The following is a 17,920-nucleotide window of genomic DNA, read 5'->3' as shown; positions in this document are numbered from 1 at the left end:
AACGCCAGCTATGACTGTTTTGAAATAATGCAAGGAGAGAAAGAATGCGAGACCTTCACTACTTTGATCCTTATCATATACCAGGGACTGCGAGCCTCACATATAAAATCTCCGTTTGGGGGTGGGGGGACACACAGTTCTTGAGGCGCTAGCCTGCTGTGTCTTCTCCCTTCTGCCTGGCAGAGGAATAAAGCCATCTTCTCTTATCCTCTAAAATCTGTCTCGTATTTCTGTTCAGCATCGGTGCACAGAGAGCCAAGATTTGTTGGCAACAATAGGGCTCCAGGAAGAAGGTGAGAAAATGAGGGAGCACAGAAATGTGAGGTGGCTTCTCCAAGGGAACACCGGGTAGCCGCTGAGCTCGGGATTCAAAGGCTGCAGACTCCCAGGCTAGACCTGACCGCTTCTCTCAGAGCCTGCATGGAATATTCCCAAGGGAGTCGCTCTGGAGACCCCAGAGACGCTTGACTCCAGCCCGAACTCCGGATTTTCCCGCGTTTTCGGAGCTTTTTGGCTTCGCGCCTCATTTTGCCTGAAAGGAGGTCTCAGCAACCCCCGTCCTCGCCTTCAGAATCGCTCACCACCCTCCACCCAGAACCTGCAGATCCAGCTCAGACCTCGGTTGAGAGTTGAAAGCCTCTTCCAACAACGCGAACCAGCGTCTTTTCGGCACAGTGGGAATTAGGAATTTTCCATAGCTTAAGTGCTGCTTTGCTGTTAATTTTCGGACGGCACAGGGCAAGTTCCCCTCGAGCCCTGGGGCAGCTAAGATCCACCTACCCTCCCGCCCAGCCGTCCCACGCTGGCTCCTGATAGGCTACCGAGGCTGTCCGCCTTGACAGGGGGCTGTGCGCAGGCGCAGAGAGGCAGCGGGACTGGGCTGAGGGTTGGCTACGCGGAGCTACCGGATCGGTCCGAGATGGTGAGTGTCTGCCGGAGCTTGTGGCAGGCGGCTGGGAGGTGGCCGAGCACGACTTCCCAACACCCTGAGCCTGGCCTTCCATCCTCCGGGGGCGGCTCCTAGCGCTGGACTGGGTATCCGCGGGGCTGGGCGGGGCCGGGGCCGAGTTGTCTGGAGGTAGGAACCGGGGCGGCGCGGGCCTCCAGACTAGACCGAGGGGACACCGGATTCCGCTGTCCCTAGACCGGAAGCAGTTGCTTGGGCCTCGGCGAAGGATTGACGGAGATGGGGAGGCAGGCCCGCAGGCCTCTGCCTCCTAGCATCCTGGGCCTTGTTGCGAGATAACAGCAATAATGATTACACTTCCGGGAAGCTTAATTTGTGTCAGGCACTGCTAAGCGCTTTACCTACCCTGCCCTTCCTCCTCACCATAGCTATGTGAAGTAGGTACAACCATTATCCCCCTTTTACATACTTGGAGTCTGAAACCTGGTAAAGCTAAGTGCCTTGCCCCAGGAAATGGCGGAGGTGTATTTGAACCCTAGAAGCTCGACTGCTGCCTTTCTGTCCCTGTGGTTCTTTCGAGACGCTGGGACATGGTGCATGAGTCAGAAACGAGCGGGATCCACCCTTGGGGTTCCTGCCTTGCTGGCTAGAACTGTGGGCTCTTTACACCTTTACAGGTTTGTTTTCTTGTGTTTTTAATCCTCCCAACTTGTAATAAACTTGAAAAGACCTTTTAAATGTTAAATCATGTGAATGGTTTTCGGAAATCTTATTTAAGAATTTAAAGTCTATAAGAAAAATTGAAAAGGAATAAGAAACAGTGCCGTGACCTGGAGGTGACGACTTATAATTAGGCGTATTACTCCTATTAGTCATTTTCTCTTCAGTTTTTGCTTTATATAGTTTAGCTGTATACTTTGCTTTACATAGTTAGCTAGTTTATAGTATAGATGAAGTAACTTCATCTTTCACATCAATTTTTAAACTAAAAAAATTTTTAACAAATAAATTTTACAGTAAAAAAAGTAATAATAATAATCTGAAAGGATCTAAGTGAAAAATCTCCCACCCAACCCTGACACCCAGCCTCAGTCTCCTTCAGAAACACTGTTAGTTTCTTTTATTAATATATCTATACAAAGCATGTATATATGCCGCCTCTTTTTCTTACACAAATGGTAGCTTCTTGCAACCTGTACCATGCTGTTGTGTGTTTATATTCATAAAAGCAAAACATATTTAGATGCACAGTTTAACAAATTGAAGCAGTACCAAAGTATGTAATGTAGAAAGTGTAGGTAGTCTGTATCTCACTTCCCTCTGGTAATGACTGTTGACAGTAGGTGTGTTTCCTTTCAGGTTTGTTTAGCGCATAAGCACATTTATATACAGCCTGTTTATTACATGAAAGTGGAACATATGTATTTATACATATTAATTTTACTTTAGGCTAATATGTATAGATAATCTCATTCTGCAACCTACTCTGTGTTCACTAAAAGATACCAAATATTTTTCCATGTCGATAAATACAAATCTACTTCATTCTTTTAAAGGACTGTATTCATATTCTCTTGCAGTATATACATTTAGATGGTTTACAGTTTTTCAGTCCAGGGTTTTTTTTTTTTTTTTTTTTTTTTTTTTTTTTTGCACTTATGTTAGTGTTATGTAGTAGTGGTACTTCTGGCATGCATGTTTCAACATTTTGGTAGAAACTGACAAATTGCCCCTTAGGATGGTGAGGTGATATAAAAATCATCCATAATTAGCATCCAGTTCTACTCTATCACACAAGTATTTTCATCTTTGTACGTTCTCCTTCCTCTTTGTTCACATATGCTTATTTTTCAAGATGTACCTGCTAGTTTTTTGTTTCTGTTTGTTTTAATGTCCAAAGACATATAACTTTGTTGCTTCATCATCTTTGTAATGAATCATTTTTAGTAACTACATAATAGTCAATGAAATATTTTTACCATAATTTGCCAAATCATTCCCCTGGTGCACATTTGGGTTGCTTCTAGTTCATTAACAGAGATGACACTGTGATGAATGTCTCTGAATGCGTAGAGTTTGTTTTCTTTGTCTTTTTTTTTTAATTTATTACTTTATTTCCTTAGTAGAAATTCTCAGGAAAAGAATTTCTGAGGCAAGGGGACCAGCACTTAAGGTTCTCGCAATAGTATTGTCCTGTAGCTTTCCCAAAAGGTCGTATTGCCTTTGTACCAGTTTTGCCATAATACTGCGAGCGTTCAAAAACATAATCATTCTGTGTGATATTTTGGAATTACTCCTTTGTTCTATTTGATGCAAATGTTTTTCCCTCCTTTTAATTCATTTTTGTTTTATAGCAATTAAAAATTTCATGCTTATTATTCAAATTGGTCACAGTTTCTTTGTGAATCTTTTGCTTCAGATGGTTATCCCTCCTATGCCAAACCAATGAATCTTGGAGTTTTACTGCTGCTTGTTTTTGTTGTTGTTTGTTTGTTTGTTTTGTGTGTGTGTGTGTGTGTTTGTTTTGTCTGTCAGCAACATGCAGCTGGGAACTAGATAACCCTTCTCTGATGCAGACACCCATGTTAACAGTAATAAAGAGTCCAGGTGCTGAGGATACCAGTTGGGCTGTCTCTAGGAGCAGGACAGGAATTTGGTGATGTGAGCCGACCCAGAATATCCAATCAGATATTTCTGGTACCAGTTGGCTAGCACTGCAGGGATGACAAACTTTAAAGACAAAGGTGGCATGACTTGGATGCCTAACTAGGACTCCTTTACCATCTGCAGATGTCTCTGTTGCTGCTTGTGTCTTTTTGGCATCATTTGTTTTCTTTCTTGGCTCCTCAGGGCTGAACTTGAAGTTTGTTTTAAGCATTTTCTCCTGAAAGCAGGTGTGCAGTGCCTCCTCTAGACCTCATGACCCCCACTCACCCAAGCCTAGCCCCACGCTACTGGTTGGGGTCAGATTGGAGAAGCTATTTTCTAGTCTTCCAGGAAAAAATTTTTATTAAATTTGACTACATAAAAATTTTGAACTTCTGATTATTGAAAAAAAATCATAAGGTTACATTTGAAAAGTGGGAGAAGTGTAATTTATATGATGGACAATAGTCTAATATTTCTAACATAAGTTTTTGAAAATCAATAAGATACATGGAAAAATCAAGACAAAAAAGGAGAGATGCAAGCAAATTCCACTTTAACTTCACTGATAAGTTTTTTATTTTTCTGACGAACGTCACTGATAATTCTTAAACATTAAAGAAAAGTTGGCTTTCTATTACTTGGGTTTTGCCAGTCAGATTAGCAAAGAATCAAAAACCTTGGCATTACTGGTTCTCTTTATTCCTTTGAACATGCCAGACTCCTTCCCACTTCACTGCCTTTGCTTTCATCCCATTGTGTGGAGTGCTTTTCTTTCTCATCATTTAGTTAAAGATTACATCTTGACCACACTTGTCAAGTAGCATCCTCCTGTCCCCCCCCCCGCCCCCCAACCCCCACCCCATCCCTGTACCCTGCAAGAATCTTGGTCATTTGTTTTTGAAGGTCTCTTCCACCAAAATGTGAACTCCCCGAGGACTGGGACCTCATCATTTGTGGTCAGTGGTATATTCAGCTCTTCTCTTTTTTTTTTAATTAATTAATTTATTTATTTTGGGCTGCATCTTGGGCTTTTCTCTAGTTGCAGCGAGCGGGGGCTACTCTCTGTTGCAGTGTGAGGGCTTCTCATTACGGTGGCTTCTCTTGTTGCAGAGCACGGGCTCTAGGCACATGGGCTTCGGTAGTTGTGGCACTCGGGCTCAGTAGTGTGGCTCGTGGGCTCTAGAGTGCAGGCTCAGTAGTTGTGGCTCACGGGCTTAGTTGCTGCACGGCATGTGGGATCTTCCCAGACCAGGGATCAAACCCATGTCCCCTGCCTTGGCAGGCGGATTCTTAACCACTGCAGCACCGGGGAAGTCCCTCAGCTCTTCTCTTGACCGACTGTGTGTTTTGGGGCAAAAACTCTTCTCCTTTCTGAACCTTGGTTTTTCTCATTGTAAAATGGAGATCATACTAACCGTGGAAGGTTCAGATGAGACGTGTCTGAAAACATTCATCGTAATATCTGACCTGTAGCAGATTCTGAGTTGGTCATTGTATATGTGTATGTCCTCCCTTTCTTGGTAAGTGTGTTTACTTTTTAAGCAGTCAGATCTCAGTAGTTGGTTCTCATTAAATTTAGGATCAACTAAAGCTTAGCTCCTTTTCACCCTGGGTACTGTACTTAAAAAGGTTGATTTTTCTAAAACATGGTTGTAGAAATGGTTTTTATTTGTTCCTTAAGTATCTATTGAGCCTATGCTGTACCAGGTTCTGGGATTACAAAGTCTAGGTTCCTGCTCCCGGGGTGCCTTGGGTCTGGAGGAGGAGACAGATGCAAGACAGGCAGTTACACTCCATTGTGATAAGTGCTATGGAGTCAGGGTGCGTGGGTACCTAGAAGAGGGGCAGGTGTCAGAGAAGGCCTCCCGTAGGAGGCTCATGAGCTGAGTCCAAAGAGTTGGGAGTTAGTTACATCAAGTGGTTGAGTGAGGGAGAGAAGGTTGCTGCTTTCAGAAGGAGCAGCACATGCCAGGCCCGGGCTCAGGCAGGCTGTGCTTGCCCCCTGCAGTCCATTCTCCACACAGCAGCCAGGGCCATCCTTTTGAAAGAGATCTTGTCACTGCTCACCTCAAAACCTGCTAGTGGCTCCTCACACCCTCCCCATTAAAAACCAAAGTCATTACTCTGGTCTGTGAGGCCCCCTGAAATCTAGTCTGATCCTGGCTCCCTCCCTCATGTGGCTGCCTGCCACTCACTGCCCTCAGCCACACTGGCTCCTTTGCTTTTTTTCTGGAACACTCTCCCTAGAAATCTGCATGGTTAGCTCCCTCGTTTCCTTTCAGATCTCTACTCAACTATCACCTTAGTGAGGCCTTCTCTGACCACCTTGTTTAAAATTGCCGTCAGCCCCTGCATTCCAGATCCCCCATCCCTACTGTATTTGACATTTGTATTTTATGTTTTTTTTAAATGTCTGATTCCCTTCCCCCACCCACCAGTGTCGGCTTCATGAGAGCAGGGATTTTTGTCATATTTTGTTCAATACAGCATCCCTAGGCCTAAAACAACATCTGGCACATAGAAGTTTCCCATATAGTTATTGAATGAATAGCAGTCTTATGAAATTTCATCTTTTTCATTTCAGCCTCACTTTCCAATCTCCAGGGGTATTTTGGACTTCGATTCTGGCATCTGGTTTTAGTTTGCCCCGTCCGCAGTTTTTTTTTTTTTTGTGGTACGCAGGCCTCTCACTGTTGTGGCCTCTCCCGTTGCGGAGCACAGGCTACAGATGCGCAGGCTCAGTGGCCATGGCTCATGGGCCTAGCCGCTCTGCCGCATGTGGGATCTTCCCAGACTGGGGCACGAACCCGTGTCCCCTGCATCGGCAGGCAGACTCTCAACCACTGCGCCACCAGGGAAGCCCTGCCCCGTCCCCAGTTTGATTACAGATTGTTTGAGCTGTCCTAAATTGCCATCCTACTTATTCCTATATATTCTTATTCTCATAATGTTGAGAATGTCAGGGCCCTGTTCCTAAATCAGAGATGTCTGATCGCTTGGATACAAAGAGAGATGGGTTAAAAAATGTTTGTAGGGCTTCCCTGGTGGCGCAGTGCTTGAGAGTCCGCCTGCCGATGCAGGAGACGCGGGTTCGTGCCCCGTTTCGGGAAGATCCCACATGCCGCAGAGCGGCTGGGCCCGTGAGCCATGGCCACTGAGCCTGCGCGTCCGGAGCCTGTGCTCCGCAAATGGGAGAGGCCACAACAGTGAGAGGCCCGCATAACGCAAGGAAAAAAAAAAAAAAAAAATGTTTGTAAATAGAAACAATGGGGACTTCCCTGGTGGTCCAGTGGTAAAATATCCACCTACCAATGCAGGGGATGAGGGTTCGATCCCTGGTCGGGGAACTAAGATCCCACATGCCGCAGGGCAACTAAGCCCGCGTGCCACAGCTACTGGGTTCACGTGCCTCAAGGAGAGAGGCTGCATGCTGCAAACTACAGAGCTCACACACCCTGGAGCCCACGAGCCACAACTGGAGAGAAGCCCGAGCACCGCCACGAAAGATCCTGTGTGCCACAATTGAGACCCAATGCAGCCAAATAAATAAACAAATAAATATATATGTGGAATTATTATATAAAAAATAGAAACAATATAATAGAGTAAAAGAGGCTGTTTAAAAAAAAGAAAGAAACGAAAACCTAATCTATACTTCTCTGCTCTCAGTGTGGCTTTTTATTTTTTTCCATAATCCTAGCCCTCTTCTTGTTTTCATATGTATGCAATCTCGCAGCACTTCCTCTTTGTGGTGGTATAAATATTCTGATCCCCATTGTTAATGTATGTATTATATTCCTGTGAACGGACATTCCAAAATTTCCTTGGCCTTTTCCCTAATTACTGGGCATTTGGGGCTCCTCCTGCTTTTTTGTTATTGCAGATGTCACTGCAGCAAACATCTTGCTGTGTTCTTTTAGTTCTTTAGGATTATTTCCTTAGGGTGAATTTCCAGGAGGGTTACCAGGTCAGATTGAGTACTGTATAGTTTGACCACTATCATACTTTACCGCTCCTCTCCAGAATAGTGTGTAGTAGGAGCTCACTGAAAGTCTGCTGAATGAATTATGATCCCATACATGTATAACCCACTGTATTATACTCTCACATCCACATAGCTAGCCCTGTCCTTTTACCAAGGCTCCAGATTATAGAGGCATTAGGCTCTCTGACATTTTGTAGAAGGAACTTGTTTGCCCTTCCATCTGGCATTTGAGAGTATTCACATGTCATTGGGGAGTGGGTGGCAGAGACTGGATTGTGAGGCTTGTGCCTACTAGAAAAACAATCGTTGTGCCATCTCCGTCCACTGTTTAGAAGCTCCTCCCCCTGGGCCAACTCATTAGCCCATGAGGGTGGGGGACCACTCTCTTGGTGAACAGAGCCTCTGTTTCCAACATAGTCTGACTCTCGGCCTGTGAGGAGCTTCTGACTAGATTCTGGATGGGTACAGAAGGGATCTCCTGAGAACAAACACTTCAGGCCAGTCTCCGTCCACAGGAAGAATTAGACCTAGTTCAGTTTAACAGCTATTTATTGAGCCCCTACTCTGCAGACCATTATAGAGACTCCAAGTAAAGCAGTACCTAATGCATCCCCAGAGAGGTACAGTCAAGGCTTCATGGAGGAGGTGATATCTTAGATGATCTACAAGAATTTGCTGGATTTCAGCAGAGAAGAGGCCTTGTTCGGGTAAAAAGATGTGGGGACAGGGAGGTATGGACATGTAGGTGGAGAGTGGATGGAAGGGTAAAAGAGATGGGAATAATAATAGAGAAGGGCTTGCAAGGTGAGGGCCCAAAGTCTGTCTACCCTGTTTACAAATTCCATGTGCCAGAGTATCCCACCCAGACTAGCACCCGGAGATGCAGGATTAATGAGCCCCTTCCTCAGCATTTGCTATGGCTGTGTGCCACGTGTCACCCTATCTCAGGTGCCAGCTTATTAGGTCACTGAGTCTATCCTCATGGGATCATTTTGCTTCCTTTGGAGTGTTTTCAGTTATCCTCTTTGGGCCACAAATGATTATGTGTCTCCTTCCTGTTAGACACCCCTGTTTGGATTTTTTTTAATCATTGGAATCCTCTGGTTTGTCCCCCAGCTGTACCAAATATGTGAGTCATGGATGTGTCTGTACTCCTGGGAATGGTATTTGAATTCTGCTCCCCAACAGCTGAGGGGCAAAGGGCCCCTGGTGGGCAAAGGGTCAGGAGCACAGCCCCACCCCATACTGGGAAGATGATGGTTTAGATGCTGGTGGTGGCCTAGGGACCATTACAAATAGGCCTGGGGAGCTTTCAGGAAGTGCCACGTGCCTCGGTGTTACTTGTTTGTCGTTGGAATGTGTGATTCATCTGCCAGGGCTGTGAGGGAGTTGATCCGGCCTTCCTGACCCCTCCTAACCTTGGTCTTATTCTCTCTGGCAGGCAGAGGTGGAGGAGACACTGAAGCGACTTCAGAGCCAGAAGGGCGTGCAGGGAATCATCGTGGTGAACACAGAAGGTACACCCTCCTTCCGGCCATGACCTGAGTGCAGGCAGGCCCCCAGAAAATAGCCCAACACAGCATAACACTTGCTTTTTACTAAACCTCTCATTACCTGATCTATTTCTCACCCTTTTTTTTTTTTAAACACCTCTAGTGTCCAAGCACTATTACTAGGATTCTAAATTTAAAAAAAGGAAAAATTCACTCTATCCCACTGCCCTGACACATCATACTTTTCAGTATGCCATACTTTTTCAGCCCTTGTCCAGGTGCATTTTCTCTTGGTCATAATTATAGTTGTTACTCTTTTGCATATGTTTTACTCATGAGTTTTTGTTTGTTTGGGTTTTTTTTTTTTTTTTTTTTTTTTTGCTGCGTGGTTTATGTAAGCAAAATTTTTAACTGCCAGTACAATGTTTATTGACCATCCTACATTTATGCTGTTTCTACTTTTTTTTGCTAGATAATACTCTTGTCAACTTCTTTGGGCCTATAGTTTTCCCTCCTCTTCTGGGACATTATTTCAACAACTAGAAAAGTACAGATGCTAATTTTCTCCTACTGCAGTAGACATGGTGAAGAAGGGAACTAACATTAGCGCACAACTATTCTGTGCCAGACCATGGGCTGGTGCTTCACAAAACGTATTTTTTCATTTATCCCTTGAAGCAGCTCTGTTGTCTCCACTTTGCAGTGGACAAGAGTGAGTCTAGAAATTTAATTGATTCACCTACCATTATAGAGCCAGGATTTCATCCCAAGTCTGTCTGAACGCACTTATGCTCTTTCTCCCACGCTGTGCTGTGAAGGACCAGAGGGTGGCTGCTGGACTATGTCCCAGGCCATGTCCAGGGTCACCCAGCTAGGCTCCCCCAATTCTCAAGTCCAGTGCATTCAGTCAGCTCTGCTTTGTTTGAGGCTCCTTGAGAGCCTCTGTGTGTATGCATTGTCATTCTGGGCCTTGTTTTGGAAAGGCAGAATTCTCAACAGTGCCAACAGTGCCTAGAGCAGAATGAAAGTCACCAAGGGTGACAAATTGAAGGTGGCATGTCCCCAGAATGTTGTTTTCCAAGTCGTCAGACCCTGGACAGCCCAGAGCCAGGCAGAGTGTGCTCCCCAGCTTTGTCAGACTCTAATTAAACCACGAGGTCGTTGCGTTAAAAGGAGGCAGCAGGTTGGGGAGCCCAGAGGACACTGGGAGACAGGTCAGATCCACCACTGATCAACTGGGTGGCCTGAGGCTTCCCCTTCCTCTTCAGAACTTAGCTGCCTCAAATGGAGTGGTTGGTCCTTGCTACAGGGAGCTTCTTGCTCCAAGACCCAGAAGACTGTATGTCACTCAGAAAAAGACTCTCTTCTGGGACTGGACATTTTTGACCCCAGATGGGGAGGGAACAGCCCCAGGGGCCGACTCCCCAGCTGGGACCCCTAAGCTTCCTGTAGTATTCCAAACCACAAGGCTTCATTCTTGCCTTAAAACTGCCCCCAAAGTTGAGCTTTTTCATTTGGAAAATATAGCCCCAACTGCTTACCACCTTTTGGATACTAATGATGAGGACTTATTTTTTGTATACTAATGTGGCAGTATGGCACAGTGACTAAGAATATGGAATGTGGAACCAGACTGCCTGGGTTTGAATCCTGACCCTCCTTACTTATCAACTGTATGATCTTAACAAGTCACTTAACCTCTCTGTTCCAGTTTCCTCATCTGTAAAATGTGGACAGTCATACTACTTTCTTCTAAGGGAAGCATTTAGAACGGTGCCTGATGTATAGTAAATGTCATATGAATGTTAAAAATTATTGTGTTTATTTATTTATTTATTGGCCATGCCGCATGGCATGTGGGATCTTAGTTCCCCAACCAGGGATCGAACCCATGTCCCCTGAAATGGAAGCACAGAGCCTTAACCACGGGACTGCCAGGGAAGTCCCTGTGTTTATTTTTAATTTATGTTCCATTCACGGAGCTCCCACTTCAGTCTCTCATTTACATTTCACACAGTGAGCCTGCAAAGCAGGGACGTTTGCCCGTTTTTCAGATGAGAAACTGGAAGCTGAGAGCGGTGAGGTAACCTGCCCAAGATCACCCAGCCATAGATGGAGGTGGTCAGAACTCACTGCCCTTTGGGGCTCTTAAGCCCTCTGAAGACTTCCGTTTAGAGGTGATCAGTTAAGGATCATTGTATTAGGGACCTTTATTAACCCTCTCAGCCTTTCCTACCCCCATGATTCAGCTCAGCTGCCTCTTCCTGCAGGATGCCTTCCCTGACCATCCCAGTCCAGAGGGATTGCTTCCCGCCCCTAAAATCATGACATGCTCTTGTCCCAATCACTTACCAACCACCTGCCATTGCCTGTTGATGTCTCAGCCTTGGCCACATTTAAATGGTGTTTCATAATAAAAGTGTGGGTTTAAGCAGACTTAACCAAGAATGTAAGGAACAGGGCTTCCTGGTGGTGGGGTAGAAGTGAACTAGGTCCCATAGATGGAGGTGGTCAGAACTCACTGCCCTTTGGGGCTCTTAAGCCCTCTGAAGACTTCCGTTTAGAGGTGATCAGTTAAGGATCATTGTATTAGGGACCTTTATTAACCCTCTCAGCCTTTCCTACCCCCATGATTCAGCTCAGCTGCCTCTTCCTGCAGGATGCCTTCCCTGACCATCCCAGTCCAGAGGGATTGCTTCCCGCCCCTAAAATCATGACATGCTCTTGTCCCAATCACTTACCAACCACCTGCCATTGCCTGTTGATGTCTCAGCCTTGGCCACATTTAAATGGTGTTTCATAATAAAAGTGTGGGTTTAAGCAGACTTAACCAAGAATGTAAGGAACAGGGCTTCCCTGGTGGTGCAGTGGTTAAGAATCCGCCTGCCAATGCAGGGGACACGGATTCGAGCCCTGGTCCAGGAAGATCCCACATGCCGCGGAGCGACTAAGCCCATACACCACAATTACTGAGCCTGTGCTCTAGAGCCTGCGAGCCACAACTACTGAAGCCTACATGCCGCAACTACTGAAGCCCGCATGCCTAGAGCCCGTGCCCCACAACAAGAGAAGCCACCGCAATGAGAAGCCTGCACACCGCAATGAAGAGTAGCCCCCGCTCACCACAGCTAGAGAAAGCCCGCGTGCAGCAGTGAAGACCCAGCGCAGCCAAAAATAAAATAAATGAATAAATAAATTTATTTTTAAAAAAGAAAGAAGAATGTAAAGAACATTCTATTTGTACCTCTCCAGACCCCCTGCCATCTTCCGCTGCTACCCACACAGGGCAAAATAAAAGACTCAAATATGTAAACTCTCTGAGGGCAGGAATTTATCTCTCATGTTCACTACTGTGTCCCCAGCACCTGCAACAATGCTGACACAAAGTTGGTGCTTAATAAACATCTGTTAAATTTTGTTAATGTTTTTAAATTGTTGATTGATAGAGGTAGGTTCGGTGAGAGGACCTGGCTATACAACCTGACAGATCTGAGCCCCAGATTAGAAATCATGCCTTCGAGGTGACCAGCCACTTCTGTGGGCTGCACAGTGCCCGTTTGTGAGGGCAAAGGCCTAGAATAGGCAGCCTAGTCATTAGGCTGTCTGTGAGGTGTTCCCCAGCTCTGGCATCCTGTGAATCTGGAATTATCTCTTGTCCTTGTTTGAAATTATCCCCAGTTTTGGTCCCTGCCCTCTATCCCCACCCTGCCAGCTCCATGTTTTCTTTTGTTTTTAAAGTGAGCCAACAAGAAGTTAGTTTCTTTTCTCCTTTACACAGTTTCTCACTTGACAGAAATGTGATCACATTCATGATAGTATTTGGGGGTTTTGGGGTATTTGTTTATTTTAAATATTTATTTATTCGGCTGCACTGGGTCTTCAATGCACCATGCTTGATCTTTGTTGCCACGTGTGGGATCTTTAGTTGCGGCGTGCAGACTCATAGTTGCGGCATGTGGGATCTAGTTCCCTGACCATAGATCAAACCCCGGCCCCCTGCATTGGGAGCACGGAGTCCTAGCCACTGGACCACCAGGGAGGTCCCATGACAGTATTTGAACTACTAGAAGTACACCTGTGTCTACTCATTTATGAACAGCCATAAATGCTTAATGCAGTCTCTCTAAAGACACTGGTGAGCACAGCAGACCTGGTTCTGGCCCGCAGGGAGCTTAAAGTCTGCTGCGGGGGCAAACATAATGATCACTTCCATAAAGGTGTGATACCAAACTTGAGTTAACTGCTCCGAAAGACAATTGCATGGTGCTGGGACTGTAGAATGGGGGCACTGACCACATCTGGGGGTGGATGGAGACATGAAGGACAGTGGGGGTCAGGAGAGAATAGGGGAGGGAAAGAAAGTTTGAGTCAGAGGGACGTGAGAGAAGGTGGCCTTGTGGTATGTAAAAGAGAAGGTCAAGAAGTTTGATACCCAAACTTTGCCAGGCCTCGAGACTGGCCCCTCAAGTTTCCTGGGGGATGGGATTTACTGTGTGGGTGATGTTGATAATAAATCAACACTTATTACATGCATACTGTTGCTAAATATTCTCAAATGAATTGATCCATGTTTAATTCTCACAGCAGCACTTTGAAGCACAGATGAGGAAATGGAGGCTCAGAGAGGTTAAATCACTTGTGTAAGGCCACAGCCACGAAGGGGCAGAGCCGGGGTATAAGCCCAGGTCATCAGATTTCAGAGTTCCTGCTCAGTCGTCTCCTCAGCTGCTTATACTGCCAACCTCAGGAGGGTTCCACTATTGAATGAGGCCTCGTGGGGCCCTGGTGGGTACATTGTTGCCATCCAGGACCCAACAACAGCCCTGGTGACCTGGTCATCTTGTCCCTTAAAGACAAGTGATCACTACAACCTGTTCTCATAACTCCACTTGGCTGAAACCAGCTTCTCTGACTCAGCTGCTTCTCCTGCTACCATGCCCTCTTCTGCCCACACTCATGTTCCTCTACCCTAGTAAGACAAGGTTGGATCAGTTTCTTGCCACTCATGGGTAGGCCTGAGGGTGACTGTCTTTGGCTGATCCCTCGGCTGGTCAGTTATGGGCCAGATAGCAGGATCCTGGACCCCAAATCCAGCCACTTATGTGTGAGGAGCCACTTGGGCCACATTTGTCACAAGGGCCTGTCAGCTGTGGGCACTCAGGGCCTCATCGATGGAGCCTTCTGCTGACATGTTACAGTGATTCATAGGCACCTTATGACCCAATCGTGGCCTGAGGTGGGTCAAGCTGAGCCCTCTTCCTTACCTCCCTGACAATAGGCACTGTCCAGTGAGGGAGGTCCATTTAATAGTTCATCACAAGGAAGCAGTCCTCAAAACAGAAAAGGCTTGATGCAGGATGTTGTTCACTGCACAGTAATTAAGTAAAAAATCCAGCCTTAGTACCCAGCAACAGGGGAATGATTAACCCCGTGGAATGGCCACTTGTGGGCTCGTTGAAAGCAGTAGCAATGCTGTTTACAAGGGTGTTTGCAGACAGAGAAACCGACTTTAAATTGGGGGCGCAGTCATGTGTATAGACAGTGTGTTTATAACTGGGCTTTGGGCTTCCCTGGTGGCGCAGTGGTTAAGAATCCACCTCCCAATGCAGCGGACATGGGTTCGAGCCCTGGTCCGGGAAGATCCCACATGCCGCGGACCATCTAAGCCCATGCGCCACTACTGAGCCTGCGCGCTAGAACCCGCGAGCCACAACTACTGAAGCCCGTGTGCCTAGAGCCCGTGCTCTGCAACAAGAGAAGCCACCGCAATGAGAAGCCCACGCACCGCAGTGAAGAGTATCCCCCGCTCGCTGCAACTATAGAAAGCCCATGTGCAGCAACGAAGACCCAATGCAGCCAAAAATAAAAATAAATTTAAAATAAATAAATTTAAAATAATAATAATAAAAATAATAATAACAATCACACCAGTGATGGTTCTATCTTGACACAGGCTGACCTTTCTTCTTCTATCTACTTTTTAGTATTTACAGATTTGTAGGAGGTATTCTCCTTGTTTCTGTTCTGAGTGTTATGAATGATAGTCTCTCCTTCTATTGCTGGAAACGAGCCAGTATGATGTGGCCCTGTGAAAGGAGCCTGGCAGTCGAGCCAACAGGCCTGCGTTTGAATCCTGACCCCACTGCTTCTCTTTACCTGCTGTGTGACCACAGGCAGGCCACCTCACCGCTCAGAGTTTCTGTTGCCTCATTGGCAAGTAAAGATGGTGACGCCGCCCTTAGAGTAGTTCTGGGGACTGGTGTTGACACACTTCAAGTGCTCAAACACTTGCCTGTCAAGCTTTCAGTAAATAGTGGGCTTTGACTGTTAACTGCCAGTCTAGACTCTAGAATTATGGGTGTGGGGCTAAGAGCTGGGCAGAAAGGGACCCCAACGTTCTGCTCAGTCTCTGTCTCCTCTCCCCTCAGGCATTCCCATCAAGAGCACCATGGACAATCCCACCACCACACAGTACGCCAACCTCATGCACAACTTCATCTTGAAGGCCCGGAGCACCGTGCGTGAAATTGACCCCCAGAATGACCTCACCTTCCTTCGAATTCGCTCCAAGAAAAATGAAATTATGGTTGCACCAGGTAAGGGGTCTTCCACATCCCCACTTAGGAGCAGACCCTCACAGTGCATGCTCTGTAGCTATCAGGACAGCTTAGCACATGGGTGTCTCCATAGGTTCCACATAAAGGCCTGAAGAGCAGAAGGTACAGATTTGATTGCCTTACCACCTGGCCTGTCTCCAGCTGGCGTCCCCAACAAGTACTCATTCACAGTGACTCTAGGCCAGACCCCGTCCTGGGTTCTAGGCCACAGCAGGGAATTATGTTCTCATGGGGGAGAGAGACATATAAGCATATCACAGTGTAATCCTCACCTTGATGTGGGGGAATTCAAGGAGCACTTGGGAACATAGAGGAGGATGTGATTAGGGCTGCTTGTGGCTGCTTGTGGCGGTCAGCAAAGGCTTCCCAGAGGAGGGAGCACTTGAGCTGAGTCTTGAGGGCACAGGTGAAGAGTAAGCAAGCAGGGTGGGGCTTGGGGGTGCCGGGGGTGGGAAAGCTACGCTTGAAGAAAAAGGAATTCAGTGCTTCTAAACCAAAGTGTGAGGCAAAAACAACATGCACTGTTTTATCCTTGAAAAAATGTTAATTTGCCCACTTCCAAACGATAGTCCTATTTCTCTGGACCCCATACAGACAGCCCTTCCTCCAGCACTGGAAGAGATTGCTGATTTTGTTTCACAGGTAGTGCTTGGCTTGCACTTGGGGACTGTGTGGTGCAAACAATACCTGTCTTAGGATCATTCTCAGGGTGATGAGATGCTTACCATGGGAGGAGCCCATAAGGACTGGGACCACAGGAGGGGACAGCAGGGCCACCTGCCCTGCCCTGCCTCACCTCACTCACACACACGGCCTGGAGTGGTAGACAGATCCTCCAGGACTGTTTTTGCAGTTACTTCTCCCGCTCCATCTCCATTTTGGCTGAGCCCGGTGGTTGAGTGTGCCTGAGCTAAATGTGCACATGGTGATGGAGGCGGCAGCAGTGCAGCTTGTCTAGGGCACCAGGATATGTGTAGGAAGGAGTGTGAGGTGATACGTTTGGTCCAGTTTAGAAGGGGCCTCAAACGCCAAACTCAGCTGCATGGACTTAACCCTGTGAGCAGAGGTTTTTTAAGGCAGGAGGTGATAGGATTGTGACTGGGGGCCTGGATGAAAGAGGGCAGTGGGGAGGCTGGGACATTGACTGCACCTGGGCTTTGCAACACAGGTGCCGAGGAGGCTGGCTGCAGAATTCTGAGGTATTTGATGGCGGTCAACCACTCCTTGCAGCAGAGCAATATTGGTTCTGTTTCCAGGCCTGTTCGGGTCCAGTTGAGCCGCTTGGAAGGATGTGAAGGAGAGACCCATAGAGCCAGTCACAGGGGCCCACAGTCTCCTGGGGACACTCCCTGGAGGGGTGGGGACAGAGCAGGTCAGTCACAAATAAGAACCTAGGATAACTTCAGAGTCATTTATTCCAAAAACATACATACACTGTTTATCAATTTCATCACTGTCTAATGCATCTCTGACCAGTGATGAGGTCTCTGCTTCTGTCAGCAAAAATAGACTGCAGCAGGCACAGCATCTGTTTTCCCGGCTTCACCTCTTACGAGCATGACCTGTAGCAAATCACAGAACACCTCCGAACCTCTGTTTCCACATCTGTAAAGTGTCTAGTAGGGGCCGTTACTGCTCTGGTATTCTGAGATGCCTCATCTGGTTGAGTATGTTGGCACGAGTTTGGGCAGAAAGGCTTGGAATCAGATTTGAACTCGCATCCCTCCCAAGACTTCATGCTGTGTGATTATAGACAAATCCCCACTCCCCTAGAAAGTAGGCTACCAACCCTCCAAATCAGAGCAGACCTTGTGCCCCACCTGGAAGCTCACAATGTGAAGCAAGGACAAATTATGTGGTCTCCAAGTCGACAGACTCTCGGTGGACAGCATCTCTTGGCTTAAAGCTTCCAGGAATGTCTGCTCTGGAACAGCTGAGTTAACACAGTGTAATCAAGCTTTAACACACTGCTTCCCACAAAGCACTGGGAGTGCTATTATTGAATGTAGAGCTTGATTATTTGGAAGGAAAGACACTGGTATAGCTAATCGTATCTGTTTTTATCAGTTTTATCGGTGGCTTGTTAATTATTTCTATTTTTATTAGTGATTTTTCACTTATGCAGATTGCTTAGCCATGAAACGTAGTCTTATAATATCTGTTCCTTCCCAGATGTCCATTGTCATGGGAAGAAGCAAGCTTCAGCCTTGAATCTGAACAGACACAAAGCAGACATGGCCAAGGTCCTGCCATTTTTCACATGTTCAGC

General features: G+C 46.6%; 1 protein-coding gene across 1 annotated transcript in view; it reads left to right on the top strand.

The window, feature by feature from the left end:
• The first annotated feature begins 852 nt into the window (after positions 1 to 852).
• The window catches only part of DYNLRB1 (dynein light chain roadblock-type 1), a 19,042-nt gene continuing 1,974 nt past the window's right edge, over positions 853 to 17,920 (top strand). Inside the window, exons 1-3 of the mRNA XM_007447798.1 lie at positions 853 to 922; positions 8,983 to 9,058; positions 15,463 to 15,630. Of these exons, the coding sequence (XP_007447860.1) occupies positions 920 to 922; positions 8,983 to 9,058; positions 15,463 to 15,630 (247 nt within the window). The 5' untranslated portion in view covers positions 853 to 919. The remainder of the gene's footprint in view (positions 923 to 8,982; positions 9,059 to 15,462; positions 15,631 to 17,920) is intronic.

Source organism: Lipotes vexillifer, unplaced genomic scaffold, assembly GCF_000442215.2.
Source record: "Lipotes vexillifer unplaced genomic scaffold, Lipotes_vexillifer_v1.1 scaffold397, whole genome shotgun sequence".
Lineage (NCBI taxonomy): Eukaryota > Metazoa > Chordata > Mammalia > Artiodactyla > Lipotidae > Lipotes > Lipotes vexillifer.
This window is presented reverse-complemented; position numbering and strand designations above follow the sequence as displayed.